The sequence below is a fragment of the Podarcis pityusensis genome, assembly GCF_964106645.2.
Source record: "Podarcis pityusensis genome assembly, chromosome: 6".
Lineage (NCBI taxonomy): Eukaryota > Metazoa > Chordata > Lepidosauria > Squamata > Lacertidae > Podarcis > Podarcis pityusensis.
In genome coordinates, this window is record NC_138030.1 from 84,992,030 (window position 1) to 85,008,365 (window position 16,336).

A 16,336-nucleotide genomic window follows, 5' to 3' on the forward strand; every position below is an offset into this window, starting at 1 on the left:
TGGCGAACCAGAGCAGCGCACGGAAACGCTGTTTACCTTCCCGCCAAAGTGGTACCTATTTATCTACTTGCACTTTGACATGCTTTTGAAATGCTAGGTTGGCAGGAGCAGGGACAAAGCAACGGGAGCTCACCCCGTTGTGGGGATTCGAACCGCCAACCTTCTGATCGGCAAGCCCTAGGCTCTGTGGTTTAACCCACAGCGCCACCTGCGTCCCTTATGTGTATATATAGCTCACAATAAATATACTGCACCGAAGAACCTGGAACTCTGAGCATTTCTGCTAAAGCGCTGTGGAGAATTCACGACAGAGTTTCCGTCCGTTACAGATTACTTCCTGCCCTCTGGGCTCTCTGCAAAGTGACGACGCTCGCACCCAAACACTCCCGTCCTTCAAGCATCACCAGAGTTTCGCACCTGCTAAGGCCATGGCTTTTACCTCCTTGATCTGTTTGATCCAGTTTTTTCAGGGTTATGGAAACGATGGTGGAGGCAGCCTCGTTCAGGATGCTTTCCTTGCTTCTGGTCGCTTTCGTTCCCTGCGGGTCTATGTTGTGGAGCATGCCGTCCACGGCATAGCGGTGGAAGGGAATGAAGTCTCCTCCTCCACAGCACAGGCATCGGTGAGCCTGGCTCTCCAGGTAGCTGGCGCATTTGAGATGCAGGGCTCTCTTCTGGCTCTTAAGCCACAGCTCATAGGCTGCTTCTTGCAGCAGGGGCGTGCAAAACCCCATCACCTTACACTGCATCACGGACTCCTCTTGCTTGAGCCTGTTGGCAACCACCAGTCCAAGATCTGAAAGCCAAGGCGGGGTTTGCTCTCAGCTCTATTATTATTATTATTATTATTATTATTATTATGAATATTTTATTAGTTGAATATAAGAACAACATATAATCAGATACAGTGGTACCTCAGGTTACATATGCTTCAGATTACATACGCTTCAGGTTACAGACTCCGGTAATGCAGAAATATTACCTCGGGTTAAGAACTTTGCTTCAGGATGAGAACAGAAATTGTGCTCCAGCGGTGCCGCAGCAGCAGGAGGCCCCATTAGCTAAAGTGGTGCTTCAGGTTAAGAACAGTTTCAGGTTAAGAACGGACCTCCGGAACGAATTAAGTACTTAACCCGAGGTACCACTGTACAGTCATGTTACGTCCGCTTCATGTTACGTTCTTTCAGGTTACGTCCCGCGGCGACCCGGAAGTACCAGAAAGGGTTACTTCCAGGTTTCGCCACTTGCACATGCGCAGACACGCAAAATGACATCATGTGCATGCACAGATGCGGCAAATCGCAACCCACGCACGCGCAGACGCGGGTTGCGTTCTGCTCATGTTGCGAACGGGACTCCGGAACGGATCCCGTTCGCAACCAGAGGTACCACTGTATTATTATTATTATTTTGAATATTTTATTAGTTGACTAGAAGAACAACATATAATCAAATACAAGCAATCAAATGCAGTTTCCCCCCTAACCACCCCTCTCCCAAAACACCCCCAACTACGTCCAGGTAATTACATTAGTAATATAATCAAAGAAAAAATTATTTCTACAGTTGCTGGTTTAAAAAATATCATTCCACATGCTCCCGCGTGTCTTAGGTGGTTTAAATGCATGCTATTTCTTTGATGCATATGTAGTAAAGGAGGACCACGTTATGTAAAAGTTATGTATTCTCACATTGCTTTCTTTCACGTACCCTTTCTGTTAACTTTTCCATCAAAATTAATTTTAATATTATTATAACATCTTTATTGAAAGTTCAAAAGTACATAATTATATGTGCACTAAACATTGTGAGACGTAAATAAAAGGCAGAAAAAGAGAAACAGAACCCATGTAGAAGAGGAAATAAAGGCGGGAGTTGAAAAAAACCCAAAACTGTATATTGTACAAGGTTGTTATTGTACTTCACCAGATCTTAACTTATTACAGCATTTGTAAGAATGGGTTCCAAATATCATTGAATTTGTCCATGGAAAGTCTGCGTTTATATGCAAGTTGCTCATATGTTGCGAGTTTGTTTAAGTCTTCAATCCAATCGTAGAAGGGGAGCTGCACTTTTATTTTTCCAATTCATCAGTATCAGTCTTTTTGCCCGTGGTAGGAGCATGGAGAGTCTACTTGTATTGTCCTTTCGTAAGGTTCCATGTGCTCTCAGCTCTTATCAAGCACAGAATCCCTCCCACACAAAACTGCAGCGGCTAGAATTTCAATGGTTCTTAAACAGTAAAAGGTAAAGGGACCCCTGACTGTTAGGTCCAGTCACAGATGACTCTGGGGTTGCGGCGCTCATCTCACATTACTGGCCAAGGGAGCCGGCGTTCAGCTTCCGGGTCATGTGGCCAGCATGACTAAGCCGCTTCTGGAGAACCAGAGCAGCGCACGAAAATGCCATTTACCTTCCCGCCGGAGTGGTACCTATTTACCGTATTTTTCGCTCTATAGGACGCACTTTTTCCCCTCCAAAAATTAAGGGGAAATGTGTGTGCATCCTATGGAGCGAATACAGGCTCCTTGGCTTCAGCAATAGCAGCGCGAAGCCTCTGAAGCGCAGAGGGAGCGCTCCCTCCGTGCTCCGGAGGCTTCGCGTTGCTTTCGCTGAAGCCTAGAGAGCGAGAGGGGTCAGTGCGCACTGACCCCTCTCGCTCTCTAGGCTTCAGGGATAGCCGCCTGAAGCCTTTGGAGTGCAGTGGAACCTCGCGCTGCACTCCAAAAGCTTCGGGTTCCTTTTGCTGAAGCCGGGAGAGGAAGACTCTCCTGGCTTCAGCAGAGAGGGAGAACTGTGCAGCGCCCCTTCAGCGAAGCGGGAGGAGAAATGGAAGGGGCTCCGTTTCTCCTGTCGCTTCGCTGAAGGGGCGCTGAGCAGAGAGGGGGAGAATTTTTTTTCCTGTTCTCCCCCTCCTATAGTCCAGTGCGTCCTACGGTATCTACTTGCACTTTGACGTGCTTTCGAACTGCTAGGTTGGCAGGAGCTGTGACTGAGCAACGGGAGCTCAACTTGTCACAGGGATTCGAACCGCCAACCTTCTGATCGGCAAGCCCTAGGTTCTGTGGTTTTTAGACCACAGCATCACCCATGTTCCTTCTTAAGCAGTAGGACCAGCTAAACTCATGATTGATTAAGATAATTAAAAGCTGGTATCTAACACCGAGTAAATTGGCAAAAAAATAATAATGTATAAATCTAAATCAAATAAGCATACGGCAGGTCCACGGAATAGGAATTGTCTGTGTGAGTATGTGTTTCAGGCTCAGAGAATCGGGTATTGCGAAGACATCCCTGCTCTCATTTCTGCTCCCTCTCTGGTGTGTTCTGCAACAGGAAAATGCATCCTGAAACACAGCAAGGGAAAGCAGCCTCACTGTGTTTTAAGCCACTAATACATACAGAGCTTAGGACTCCTTAAATACCGTATTTTTTGCTCTATAGGATGCACCGGACCATAGGACGCACCTTGTTTTAGAGGGGGAGAACAAGAAAAAAAATTCTCCCCCTCTCTGCTCAGCGCCCCTTCAGCGAAGCGGCAGGAGAAATGGAGCCCCTTCCATTTCTCCTCCCGCTTGGCTGAAGGGGCGCCGCGTAGCTCTCCCTCTCTGCTGAAGCCAGGAGAACCTGAAGCCTTCGGAGTGCAGTGCGAGTTCCCGCTGTGCTCCGGAGGCTTCAGGTTCCTTTTGCTGTAGCCAGGAGAGTCTATCCCTGAAGCCTGGAGACCAACCGCTCTCGTTCTCCAGGCTTCAGCAAAAGCAACGCGAAGCCTCCGGAGCGCGGAGGGAGCGCTCCCTCTGCGCTTTGGAGGCTTCATGTTGCTATCGCTGAAGCCAAGGAGCCTGCATTCGCTCCATAAGATGCACACACATTTCCCCTTAATTTTTGGAGGGGAAAAGTGCGTCCTATAGAGAGAAAAATACAGTGCATATACATTACCAGTTCGACATGAAATGCCCATATAGAAACACCCAAGCTCTTGTGAAATCACCCTTTTCCTTTTGAGTAACCAACTTGGAATATTCTGGAAAGCATCAGTTTCCTAGGAATGTGCTTACCGGACTCTTGTCCCATTGATTTCACAGCTTTGGGGGAGAAGCAGAGCTCATTAGAAAGTTCATCCTGAATTTGGTTGGTGTTCATTTCTTTCCTTTCCCCAAAACACTTGAAGATGTGAGATTCCACCAGGGCTGCCAAGGTCTGGTTCATCTTCATCTTGGTCCATTCAGGGAGGATGTGAAACAGCAACTCTGTAGAGAAGGTCACACCAATAATAGCTGCACATTTCACCACCATCTGCTCAGAAGGGTTCATGTTGTCCAACTCAGCCAGAGCAATCCCTAGACAGGGGGGAAAAATTAAGTCATGAAGTGAGAAAACAGGCCAACATTAAAAATGCCGCCGAAGGATGAATAGCACAATCAAATGTCAGCTTTATCAGAGAGGAAAGCTGGATATTCTGTCTAAAATCCTTGACTTCTATAATTTGTACAAAGATACTCAGCTGGCTAAAAACCCCTCTCAGGGAATTTCCTCCATATGTGGTGGACCTGTTCTAAAGTGAAAGCCTTCTGGGACACAATATATAACAAACTGAAAAAGGTTTTAAAATATAACTTTAATAAAAAGCCAAACGTCCCATGCTGTACATACTTCAGGAGGAAGGATTTCACAGAGACGGGCCCAATGCCTCACCTTTTAATGTCGGAGGGAGCATTATGTTGTGCATCTTCACGTTCTGTGTGATGGTGCAAATGTATGAATCCGACTCTCTGGAGGTCCTGGAGGTTTGAGTCTTGAGAGCAGTAACAGCTGCACGGAGAAAGAACAACGAGATAACAGGGTTTAAATACCGTGTTTTCAAGGGTTTGGGGAACAAATATCACAACTGGAGAGAGACCTGTTGGAATGTAATGTAAAAGTGCTGTCTAAAATGTGTAAAATATTATTGGAATGGGGGACAAAGTATCAGCAAGTAAAATCCTCAATGAAACATTGGGCAATAGATATTGGTCATAATATAGACATGGAAGCGTGGGAACAATTGTGGAATAGGGATATAAAATTTACAGCATATTATAATCAGAGAGAAAATGATATGAAAATGATATACCGATGGTATCTAACACCAAGTAAATTGTCAAAAATGTATAAATCTCAATCAAATAAGTGTTGGAAATGTAAAGAGAAAGAAGGTTCTTTTTATCATATGGGGTGGCCTTGTAGTAAGGTTAAAGCTTACCAGGAAATGATATATAATGAATTGAAAAGGATGTTTAAAATAATGTTTGTAAAAAAACCCAGAAGCTTTTCTATTGGGAATTATAGGGACAGAACGACAGTACCTAAACTTATTCATGTATGAGACTACAGCAGCAAGAATGTTACTCTCCCAGAAAGAAAGAAGCAGAAGTCCCAGCAAAGGAAGAATGGATATAAAAGCTTAGTCATGACTAAGCAGTGTAATAAAATAATAACAATAACAACAATAATAATAATTTTATTATTTCTACCCGCCCATCTGGCTGGGTTTCCCCAGCCACTCTGGGCGGCTCCCAACAGAATATTAAAAACACGATATAACATCAAACATTAAAAACTTCCCTAAAATGGGAAGTGAGACCGGACTTCCGGTTGGCCGCGCGATTAATGGCGGATGGGAGTTCTTTCGGTTGAAAGAACCCCAGCGCTTTGAAGATTGGGGTGACCGCGAGAATGTCGTGGAACCCCGAAAAAACCTCAGATTGAGCATTCTGAGGACCTGGTGTTCCTGCGGGTACCCCTTGTGACTCCCCTGCTCCCTGGTAAGCAGTGACTCCTCTTGGATTTCCCTGCAAAATCTGCTGGTCTGCGTCTTGTTGCACGGCCGGCTCCTGCTGCCGTTGCAGGCCAGCTGTGTGTCATTGAGCCTTTCCTAAAGGAGATGTTAGGATGCTGCCAAAATGGGAAAGCCATCACTAGCACTGAGCGCCGGCCATTCTACAGGAGAATTGGCACAGAAATCCACGCCAGTTAATAAGCGGCCGCTTACTGAAAAGGTTGTCCCATTCGTCTTCTCTCTCTTCGTCTTCCTCTAGCATGTGGAACTGAAGGACGTTGTTTAAGTGGAGATTCCGCAGGAGTTCCTCGCAGTACAATGGGTTCCCATGGCTTCTTTGTATTAAGAACCTGGGGGCAGAGAGTCACAAGTGAGTTCTAGGATAAGGTTACCAGATTTTTTTGAATGAATCCGGGGACACTTTAATTATTATTTTTTGAATTTGCATTTTATTTATTTGTTAACTTTCATATATTAAATCAGTAAATGTTGTCATATTGCATTATAGGACTTACTATAATATAATTTCCAACATGTATACAAAAATTATATACAAATTTTATATACCTAGAAAGAAAATGAAACAAAAAAGAAAGAAAATGAAACAAAAAAGAAAGAAAGAACAAAGAGAAAAAACAAAAACAATTCCCCCCAAAAAATCATATACATACCAACACACTAGACTTCTTGTCTTTCCTGTTGTATATTCCTTTTTTACAAATGAATGTACTCTTATTATTGTATATTTCTTTACATATTATCTAATACATACCTATATCAATATGTGCTCTTAGTCTCAGGTTACATATGCTTCAGGTTACATACGCTTCAGGTTACAGACTCTGCTAACCCAGAAATAGTGCTTCAGGTTAAGAACTTTGTTTCAGGATGAGAACAGAAATCGTGCTTTAGCGACGTGGCGGCAGCAGGAGGCCCCATTAGCTAAAATGGTGCTTCAGGTTAAGAACAGTTTTAGGTTAAGAACGGACCTCCGGAACGAATTAAGTACTTAACCCGAGGTACCACTGTAGTGATGTATGGAAGTGAGAGCTGGAGCATAAAGAAGGCTGATCGCCAAAGAATTGATGCTTTTGAATTATGGTGCTGGAGGAGACTCTTGAGAGTCCCATGGACTGCAAGAAGGTCAAACCTATCCATTCTTAAGGAAATTAGCCCTGAGTGCTCACTGGAAGGACAGATCCTGAAGCTGAGGCTCCAATACTTTGGCCACCTCATGAGAAGAGAAGACTCCCTGGAAAAGACCCTGATTCTGGGAAAGATTGAGGGCACTAGGAAAAGAGGACGAGATGGTTGGACAGTGTTCTCGAAGCTACCAGCATGAGTTTGACCAAACTGCGGGAGGCAGTGGAAGACAGGAGTGCCTGGCGTGCTCTGGTCCATGGGGTCACGAAGAGTCGGACATGACTAAACGACTAAACAACAACAACAAAATGGTTCAAGAGAAAATTTTAAAAGATCCACTGGACAAGCACTTCCCACTTACGTCTCAAGCTCCCTGGCAATGCTGACCACCCCAAGATCTTGGCAGGCCTTCTGAACGATGACTGAAGGGGTCAACTCCCTTAGCTGAACGTAGGTGGTGTCTTCGCTGCTCATGAGCCGCGCTGCGGCAGCGCAAGGCAGTCTCCCCTTGCGGGGTGATGGAGACAATGACATGACCACAAAGATGCCGATATCGCTTAGCAAGTTCTCCAGGAAGTCCCACGAGGCCGGGTCCATGAACTGAGCTTCATCAATGACAAAAATGAGAACTTCTTTCATCACTGCCTAAAATGACAACAAACCCCACAAAAAATGAAGTGATAACTCCTGCAGGGAGCTGTACTTTTTAACTCTTCCCTGCATTACCAGGAGCTTTTATCTTAGATGGTTCGTGTCTGGTACGCATTTTAAATTGTTTCATTTTTTCTTTACATTGCCTGGAAGGCATTTTCTTTACATTGCCTGGAAGGCATTCTAATAAATAAACTCACTGTTTAGCCTTTGATTTAGTCACTACATATATTTGTTGTTGTTATTCTTATTTTATTACTTATCGAATTTATAGCCCACTCTTCCAAAGAATGTACCTAGAGGCAGAAAACTGAATTTCCTTAATCCAGTCTGCATGATGCTGCTGGTGGTTTTTAAAAAAGCAACTGCAATATTTTCAAAACCACCCTGCAACCTGATGGTCCCCTCTCTTTCCTGTAGTTACTACTATTTTTCCTAATACTGTACTAGTCATTGAAAAACTAAAAAAAAACTTTCCCCCCTCCTTACGGCTGAAACCATGACCAAAGCAGTTTCCACACCATGATTAAAATGTGTGTAGCTGTTAAGAGAGAATTACATGAAAATGATGTATAGATGGTATATTACACCAGTGAAAATGGCTAAGATGTTTAGGAAAGAAAATAATAGATGTTGGAGATGTAAGGAAAAGGAAGGAACTTTTTATCATATGTGGTGGGAGTGTAAATGTATTAAAAACATTGGGAAATGATATATAATGAATTGGAAAAAATGTTTAAAATGAATTTTGTTAAACATCCTGAAGCCTTCTTGTTGGGTATTTCAAATCAAGAGCTGCCAAAAGAAAAATGGACACTGTTTATGTATGCCACAACAGCGGCTAGAATCTTAATTGCCCAACATTGGAAGACAGAAGAGATACCATCAAAGGAACAATGGCAAGAAAAACTGATGAACTATGCAGAATTGGCTAAGCTAACAGATAAACTACAAGAGAAGGACAAAACGGACTTTAAAAGAGTCTGGGAACCATTTACAGCCTATTTGCAGAAACAACAAAATGGACTGGATTCATTGGCAGGTTTTGAATAAACGTTCACAACTTTATTACAGTAACATATACAGTGGTACCTCAGGTGACATATGCTTCAGGTTACATACGCTTCAGCTTACAGACTCCGCTAACCCAGAAATATTACCTCAGGTTAAGAACTTTGCTTCAGGATGAGAACAGAAATCGTGCAACGGCGGCAGCAGGAGGCCCCATTATCTAAAGTGGTGCTTCAGGTTAAGAACAGTTTCAGGTTAAAAACAGTTTCAGGTTAAGAACAGACCTCCAGAACGAATTAAGTTCTTAACCCGAGGTACCACGGTAATTTAGAGAAATGATAAGGGAAGTTACTTTTATATAAAAAATGCAGGAGACAATAAATAAAATCAGACAGAAGAGGGGCAGTTGAGGGAAGTACAGGGGGAAGGGAGGGAGAATAAATGTATATAATATGACTGAGATTTGTATTTTTATTTGTTATAAAATTCAATAAATATTCTTCTTTTAAAAAAATGTGTGGCTGTCAGGGGTGAGATAAAGATTGTATTGAGAAATGGATCCATGTCATAGGGACCCAGTTGATCAGCCATGTTTCAGTGGTTAGGATCTATGGGTTTGCCTAAAGATAGATTCCCATATACCATGGTCTGGTTCTACAAAATCAACTTCAAACCAGAAAGATTACGGCACCAACTGAATGCAGATGGTTCTCACGTTGTCGTGGGGTAGTAAATGTGATAGAGATCAGTGGGTCAGTCTTTCCTTTTTATATATAATTTTATATATAATTTTTATTAAATTTTCTATTTTACAATTTCAAAAACTCGTTTTACATCCTTAAGATATCAGTGACTTCCCTTCTTCTCTTTCCATGGTTCATTTCACATATCATAGAATCCCTGCATATTTTACAAAAACTAAACCATTCAGTATTCCATTATTACAGCCATCAAAACTTGTTCACACTGTTGAATTTATCTTAATGCTGTCAGCGTTTTCAGCTGTACACAGTTATTTCCCATATATTCAATAAACGTTTTCCAATCTTCTCTAAGTGTATGTTCTTCTTGTTCTCTTATTCTATATGTTAAGTCTGCAAGTTGTGCATAGTCTGTCAACTTAAGTTGCCCCTCTTCTTTGGTTGGGACCTCAGTCTCTCCTGAACTTGGGTCGCCAGGTGTTTTGGGACTACAACTCCCATCATCCCTAGCTAACAGGACCAGTGGTCAGGGATGATGGGAATTGTAGTCCAAAAACAGCTGGAGACCCAAGTTTGGGAAACCCTGCAATGGGTGTTAGCCATACTTGGAGCAGACCCAATGAAATCAATGGACATACTCAGGTCCATTGATTTCATTGAGCCTACTCTGAGTAGGACCTAGTTGTATATCACCAAGCCACTTTATTGGGAGCTGCCAAGAACATAATAACTGCTGCCCACCGTGCATGAAAAGTACCACTTACATTCTTTAGAATATTGACGAGAATGTTCTCCAGCTTTTCATTCTTTGCTTCATTACTCATTTTGGAAACCTCTTCTGATGTGGGGAACTGACCAGAGAAACCAAACAAAGAAATCACACAGTGCTTTTGTTAGCAACAGAGAGTTCTACATTCCTTGTCAGAAGTGCATATGTTAAGAAGCAACCTCAAATCCATTTGAAGCCTCAAGGTATTGGTTTCTCACCCTGTGAACTTGGGACTCAGCCAGACTGATAAGGAAAAAATTGTTTTATATGTGTTGTATATGCATTATAAAGGTAAAGGCACCGCTGACCGTTAGGTCCAGTCGTGGATGACTCTGGGGTTGCAGCGCTCATCTCACTTTATTGGCCGAGGGAGCCGGGTACAGCTTCCGGGTCATATGGCCCGCATGACTAAGCCGCTTCTGGCAAACCAGACCAGCGCACAGAAACGCTGTTTATCTTCCCGCCGGAGCGGTACCTATTTATCTACCTGCACTTTGACGTGCTTTCAAACTGCTAGGTTGGCAGGAGCAGGGACCGAGCAACAGGAGCTCACCCCGTCATGGGCATTCGAACCGCCGACCTTCTGATCGGCAAGCCCTAGGCTCTGTGGTTTAGACCACAGCACCACCCGCGTCCCTCTATATGCATTATAGGCAAAGGTAAAAGACCCCTAGAAGGTTAAGTCCAGTCAAAGGTGACTATGGGGTTGTGGCGCTCATCTCACTTTCAGGCCGAGGGACTCAGCATTTGTCCACAGACAGCTTTCTGGGTCATGTGGCCAGCATGACTAAACTGCTTCTGGCGCAAAGGAACACCATAACAGAAACTAGAGCACATGGAAACGCCATTTACCGTTTTGGGGATGCTGGTGGCGCTGTGGTCTAAACAGCTGAGCCTCTTGGGTTTGCCGATTGGAAGGTCGGCGGTTCGACTCCATGCAACAGGGTGAGCTCCCGTTGCTCTGTCCCAGCTCCTGCCAACCTACCAGTTCAAAAGCACACCGGTGCAAGTAGATAAATAGGTACCGCTGTGGCGGGAAGGTAAATGGCCTAGGATCTCTGTTTCAATGGTTGCTTTAGCTGAGAGGCCTGAAATACTGGGAGCTGGACTATTCAGGGCTCTTTTATTTTGTGTAACTACAGTCAGCAACAAGGAAGAAAACATTGGTGGGAGTGTCAAATTCATTTAGCCGCCACAATAGGAGTGTTTTTCACTTCTTCATTGCCTTCTGTAGTGTATTAGTGCTACTGGTTTGCCACCCCAGAAACTGTCTGAGGTGCCATCTGCCCTCTCCATTTAAAACAACACCATACAATTTCAATCAGTCATGGCTTCCCCCAGAGTATCCTGTAAAATGTAGTTTCAGGGTTCTTATGAGAGATGTTAGGAGACATCTCCCATTCCCCTCAATGAGATATAATTTCCAAAGTTTCCTGAGAAGAACAGAAAATCTTCTGCAAACCAACATGGTTGCAGCTTTTTTTTTTATACTATGTCAATGTATTTTATATTAGTTTGTGCTATCGGAATACGTAAAACAAACAAACAAACTGTTATGAACTAACCTTGGATCCTAGAACAATAGGCAAGTAGGATCCTAGAATGCAACAACTGATTGGCTTGCAGGAGAAGACCAATCAGGCTCCAGGAGGGAAGCAGAATCAGCCTATTAGGCTGGTAGGATCGTAGAATGCAACAACTGATTGGCCTGCAGAAAAAGACCAATCAGGCTCCAGGAGGGAAGCAGAATCAGCCAGTCAGACGGGACTCATTGTGTAAATAATGTGTATAAAAGCCTGAGGTTTGGGGGGCAATTCAATCACTGTTTTACAAGCAAAGAGCATGAAATCACTACAGGACTCCGAGTATATTTCACAAACAAATCACCAACCACCAGGAAAATGAATTCAGAAGAGATAAAGGTCTTGCCTGCTTGCATCTTTACCTTAACATGATAGAGATTGTTGAGAAGGCAGAAATACTCTTCCTTAACTACCCCTCGGATTCTGGTCACAAGGATATACTGTCTTGCATCGTAGGTCTTGCAAGTATCAATCCCCAGAAACATAGCCATGAGGGTCCGGATGACAAAGAAGTTCTGCCACACATTGATCTTTGTGAGCTCCATCGCCACCACCCTGCATAATGACAAGAATATTGGTGAAAAGACTTCACTGCCTCTTCCACAACCGATGGAGAAACATTTGCTGCTGGGTGGGGGAAGATCAGGCCCTTGAACTGGGTGGTTAGCCTCCTCTGCCCAAACGTACAAGGGCACAGGTGGCTGTTGCCCACCAGAAAGTAACAGCTGGGAAGGGCTTCTGGAACGGATCCTGTTGGGAAACTGTGTACGTGCAGCTACTCACACAGAGTCAATTAAGGTTTGCAGACAGCCACAAGGCAATCTGAAGGAGTAAGTCTGCCTGGTGATAACAGAGGCATTGAGACAGCTCCCTGATTGGTCAAGCTCTTTCAAGGGAGTGATAATTAGAAGAGTTTGGCTTTGATATCCCGCTTTATCACTACCCGAAGGAGTCTCAAAGTGGCTAACATTCTCCTTTCCCTTCCTCCCTCACCACAAACACTCTGTGAGGTGAGTGGGGCTGAGAGACTTCAAAGAAGTGTGACTGGCCCAAGGTCACCCAGCAGCTGCATGTGGAGGAGCGGAGACGCGAACCCGGTTCCCCAGATTACGAGACTACCGCTCTTAACCACTATACCACACTGGCTCTCAATTAATTTATGGCCTACTAACTGGAATGTGTTAGTTCAGTAGCTAGCAAAAGATCCGTGTTCTGTTCCTGTAAATAGTCCACTGTATATAATAAACACCTAACTACAAGTTCCTGGTTCCTGCTTCGTCTATCCTGTCTGAAGCCAAGTTGCCAATTGCTTCCGTGGATTCTGCGTTTACTCTACTAAGTCTGGCTAAGGTCCTGCAACTAGTCAGAAAGTTGCGAAACACCAAATAGGTTTTACCAATAGATCCTGCTTACACGGGGGACAGGGAAGTGTTTCTGGAGTTAAAGACTCTTGCTGCCCAGCCCTGAGTCAAGAGAGTTTGGAATACACAGCAAAGTACGGTTAAAAGCATTAACCTGTGGCCTGTGTCTTGTCCTAAGTAGGCAATCTCAGCCAACAGCTGGCTTTTACCATATCCCATGAGGCCTTCGTAGATGATAATGCGGCTTTTTCTGTCGGCTTTAAAATCACTCAGCAAGTTTTCAAAGAGGTCCGTCTCCTTCTTGCGGCCTAGGGGAAGCAAATAAAGCCAGTGGGACGTCTTCAAGAGAAAGCCTCGCACAACTCAAACTAATATTCATGAAATTGTTAGATTTCAAATTCAAAATTTACATTTGCGTTCTGAATGCAAAAAACTTCCACCGGTGCTAACATTTCAGTGCTGTCCTACACCTGAATTTTTGAGTGCTTATTTGTTTTTGTTTGTTTGTTTGTTTGTTAAACCCATACCCCACTTCTTGCATGCTGTTAGCTGCAAGAAGCTTGTGTTGGGAAGGACCCAGGAGTCGAGAAAGGAGGTGGGAGGATGGAGAACAAAGAGGCAAAGAAAAATATTCTGAAGATGTGGCAAGATATTATGAAGTGTGTTCTTTATGGACCATATCCTGGTTTTTGCTGACGATGCACTATTTCTACATGCCTATCCCCAGAACGAAAGCCCTACGTCAGATGCGAACATAGTGTATATAAATAAACGCTGCCAGATTTAAAAAATAAGCCATTTTACATGAAAGACATAATCAAGTCTAAGCTTAAGCATGCGGCAGCCCCATTGCTCTCAGTGGGAGAGTTAAGCCTAGTGGGGTTTCAAAATCTTTTAACTCTCACTTGATTAAGATGTCACTGGTCTGGTCTGGTCTGGTTTTGTTTTTTGTTTTGTTTTGTTTTGTTTTGTTTTGTTTTGTTTTGTTTCGTTTCTACAGGTTAGCATGGCTCCCTCTCTGAAATCTGGCTGGATTGTATTCTTAGTACTTAATGATATCATTCGATCCTCTAGGGCAGTGATGGCCAAACTTGGCCCTCCAGCTGTTTTGGGACTACAATTCCCATCATCCCTGACCACTGGTCCTGTTAGCTAGGGATAATGGGAGTTGTAGTCCCAAAACAGCTGGAGGGCCAAGTTTGGCCATCACTGCCCTAGGGCATTGCAGCTTTTGAAAGTTCCCCTCTTAAGATTCCTTTTGGGGAGGAGGGAGGGTAGGGGTTATGTCTGCAAACCTTGCCCCCCTTACTGGTACCTCTTTCTGCATGGGTGGTGCTGTTTGGGCTACAAAGGCAACAGCAGTTGCACCTGAACATCAATAACAGAGCTTATTATAATATGTAACCATTTGAATATCACAGATCCATAGCCTTTTCTCTCTCTTGCTCCAATAAATGATCATCATCAATGTCGCTGAATGAAGAATATGTCACCTACCCAGCAAAGGGTAATATTCGCATCTCTCTCTGCTCAGATATGCTTTGTAAATCATTCTAAAGGAATGAGGACAAGAAAAGGAAACCTCGTAAGTTCTTCAACTCAAATTGGGAGCTGCTTTCGTTCCCTGAGCCCATTCTTCATTCAAAAGTATCCCATGCCAGGGTTTTAGTAACCCATCATGACAAAAAAAACCCCACCCTTTTATTGCCCAGCTGTACGCGAAGGTAATACTTACGTTTTCTCCGTGACCCCAAGGAATTTATAGACTGTCCCAGGGTTCAGAACACCTTTCATCTCAATTAACGGGAGCTCTTCAAAGAAATAGGATGGCAACTTGGATTTGACGCAAGTGACAGCATCGCAGGTCACTACCCCGGGATAATACATCATCATTCGGGCCGCAAGGTTCACTTTCCGGCCGATGACTGTGTCATGGGAGAAACAACAAGGACAAAACATACTTTGTCTTTCTTCTAGCTGGTCTCTTAACACAGAGAAACAGGAGTGGCATTATTCTGGGCCACCTCAAACACCACCTTGCGCCGGACAACACTTCTGCCAGACCAAAAGACTGAACTTCCTGTGGCACAGCAGCAGTGGGCAAATAAATGACAGAAGTCCCGCAGGCCCATCTCATGGAAACCTGCTTGATTCCCTCCGTTCACAACACCAGCTCTCAACAAGACCTGATGGGGGACTCTTTCTGGGAGGAAGCGTCCGCAGCAGGGCGATTTAGAGGTGTGGTCTGGCTGTTAGGTCTCTTTCCTTGTGGCCGCCTACTCAGGATGTCTCAGGGCTCGCCCATACTTCTGTGTGTCCCTTGCTTAGAAAGCACAGGGGCCAAGTGGTTTTCTGCTTTTCCAGTACAGTGGTACCTCGGGTTAAGTACTTAATTCATTCCGGAGGTCCGTACTTAACTTGAAACTGTTCTTAACCTGAAGCACCACTTTAGCTAATGGGGCCTCCTGCTGCCGCCGTGCCTCCAGAGCACGATTTCTGTTCTCATCCTGAAGCAAAGTTCTTAACCTGAAGCACTATTTCTGGGTTAGCGGAGTCTGTAACCTGAAGCGTATGTAACCTGAAGCGTATGTAACCCGAGGTACCACTGTAGTGGTTTTACCTTTGCTGCACAGCTTCCCCACAGAAAACCCACCGCTCTTTAGCACTAAATCAGAGCAAATGGTAATTTGTGTTAATAATAATATTAATAATAATAATAATTTATTATTTATACCCCACCCATCTGGCTGAGTTTCCCCAGCCACTCTGGGCGGCTCCCAATCAAGTGTTAAAAACAATACAGCATTAAATATTAAAAACTTCCCTAAACAGGGCTGCCTTCAGATGTCTTTTAAAGATAGGATAGCTGCTTATTTCCTTGACATCCTATGGGAGGGTGTTCCACAGGGTGGGCGCCACTACCGAGAAGGCCCTCCGTCTGGTTCCCTGTAACCTCACTTCTCGCAATGAGAGAACCACCAGAAGGTCCTCAGAGCTGGATCTCAGTGTCCAGGCTGAACGATGGGGGTGGAGATGCTCCTTCAGGTATACTGGGCTGAGGCTGTTTGCTTGAAGTCAGTGCTAAACCATGGGATTTTCCCAGGAGAAAGCAGGAGGGTGAACAGAAGAGTGGGTGAGCACTGCATCTTGTTGTTTCTTTAACGTTGCTGTGCATTTTAACGCTTTATTTGGTTTTTTTTATTATTGAACTATTTTGTTGCGACTATATGTTTCTTTTAATGTAAACTACTTTGGAGGTTTAAACATTTGCATAAATAGAGGACATGGGAAAATAAATA

The 16,336-nt window shown here is 44.0% G+C and overlaps 1 protein-coding gene across 3 annotated transcripts in view; it reads right to left on the bottom strand.

The window, feature by feature from the left end:
* Window positions 1–16,336, bottom strand: part of ADCY10 (adenylate cyclase 10) — a 73,652-nt gene that overhangs the window by 33,872 nt on the left and 23,444 nt on the right. For 2 of the 3 annotated variants that reach the window (XM_081012015.1, XM_081012014.1), the window contains exons 11-20: window positions 14,773–14,962; window positions 14,535–14,590; window positions 13,192–13,345; window positions 12,039–12,231; window positions 10,089–10,175; window positions 7,323–7,606; window positions 6,032–6,168; window positions 4,696–4,812; window positions 4,059–4,340; window positions 440–796 (exon numbers count right to left, since the gene is read on the bottom strand). In XM_081012015.1, the coding sequence (XP_080868141.1) occupies window positions 440–796; window positions 4,059–4,340; window positions 4,696–4,812; window positions 6,032–6,168; window positions 7,323–7,606; window positions 10,089–10,175; window positions 12,039–12,231; window positions 13,192–13,345; window positions 14,535–14,590; window positions 14,773–14,962 (1,857 nt within the window). The remainder of the gene's footprint in view (window positions 1–439; window positions 797–4,058; window positions 4,341–4,695; window positions 4,813–6,031; window positions 6,169–7,322; window positions 7,607–10,088; window positions 10,176–12,038; window positions 12,232–13,191; window positions 13,346–14,534; window positions 14,591–14,772; window positions 14,963–16,336) is intronic. The other variant, XM_081012016.1, reaches the window with a different exon arrangement.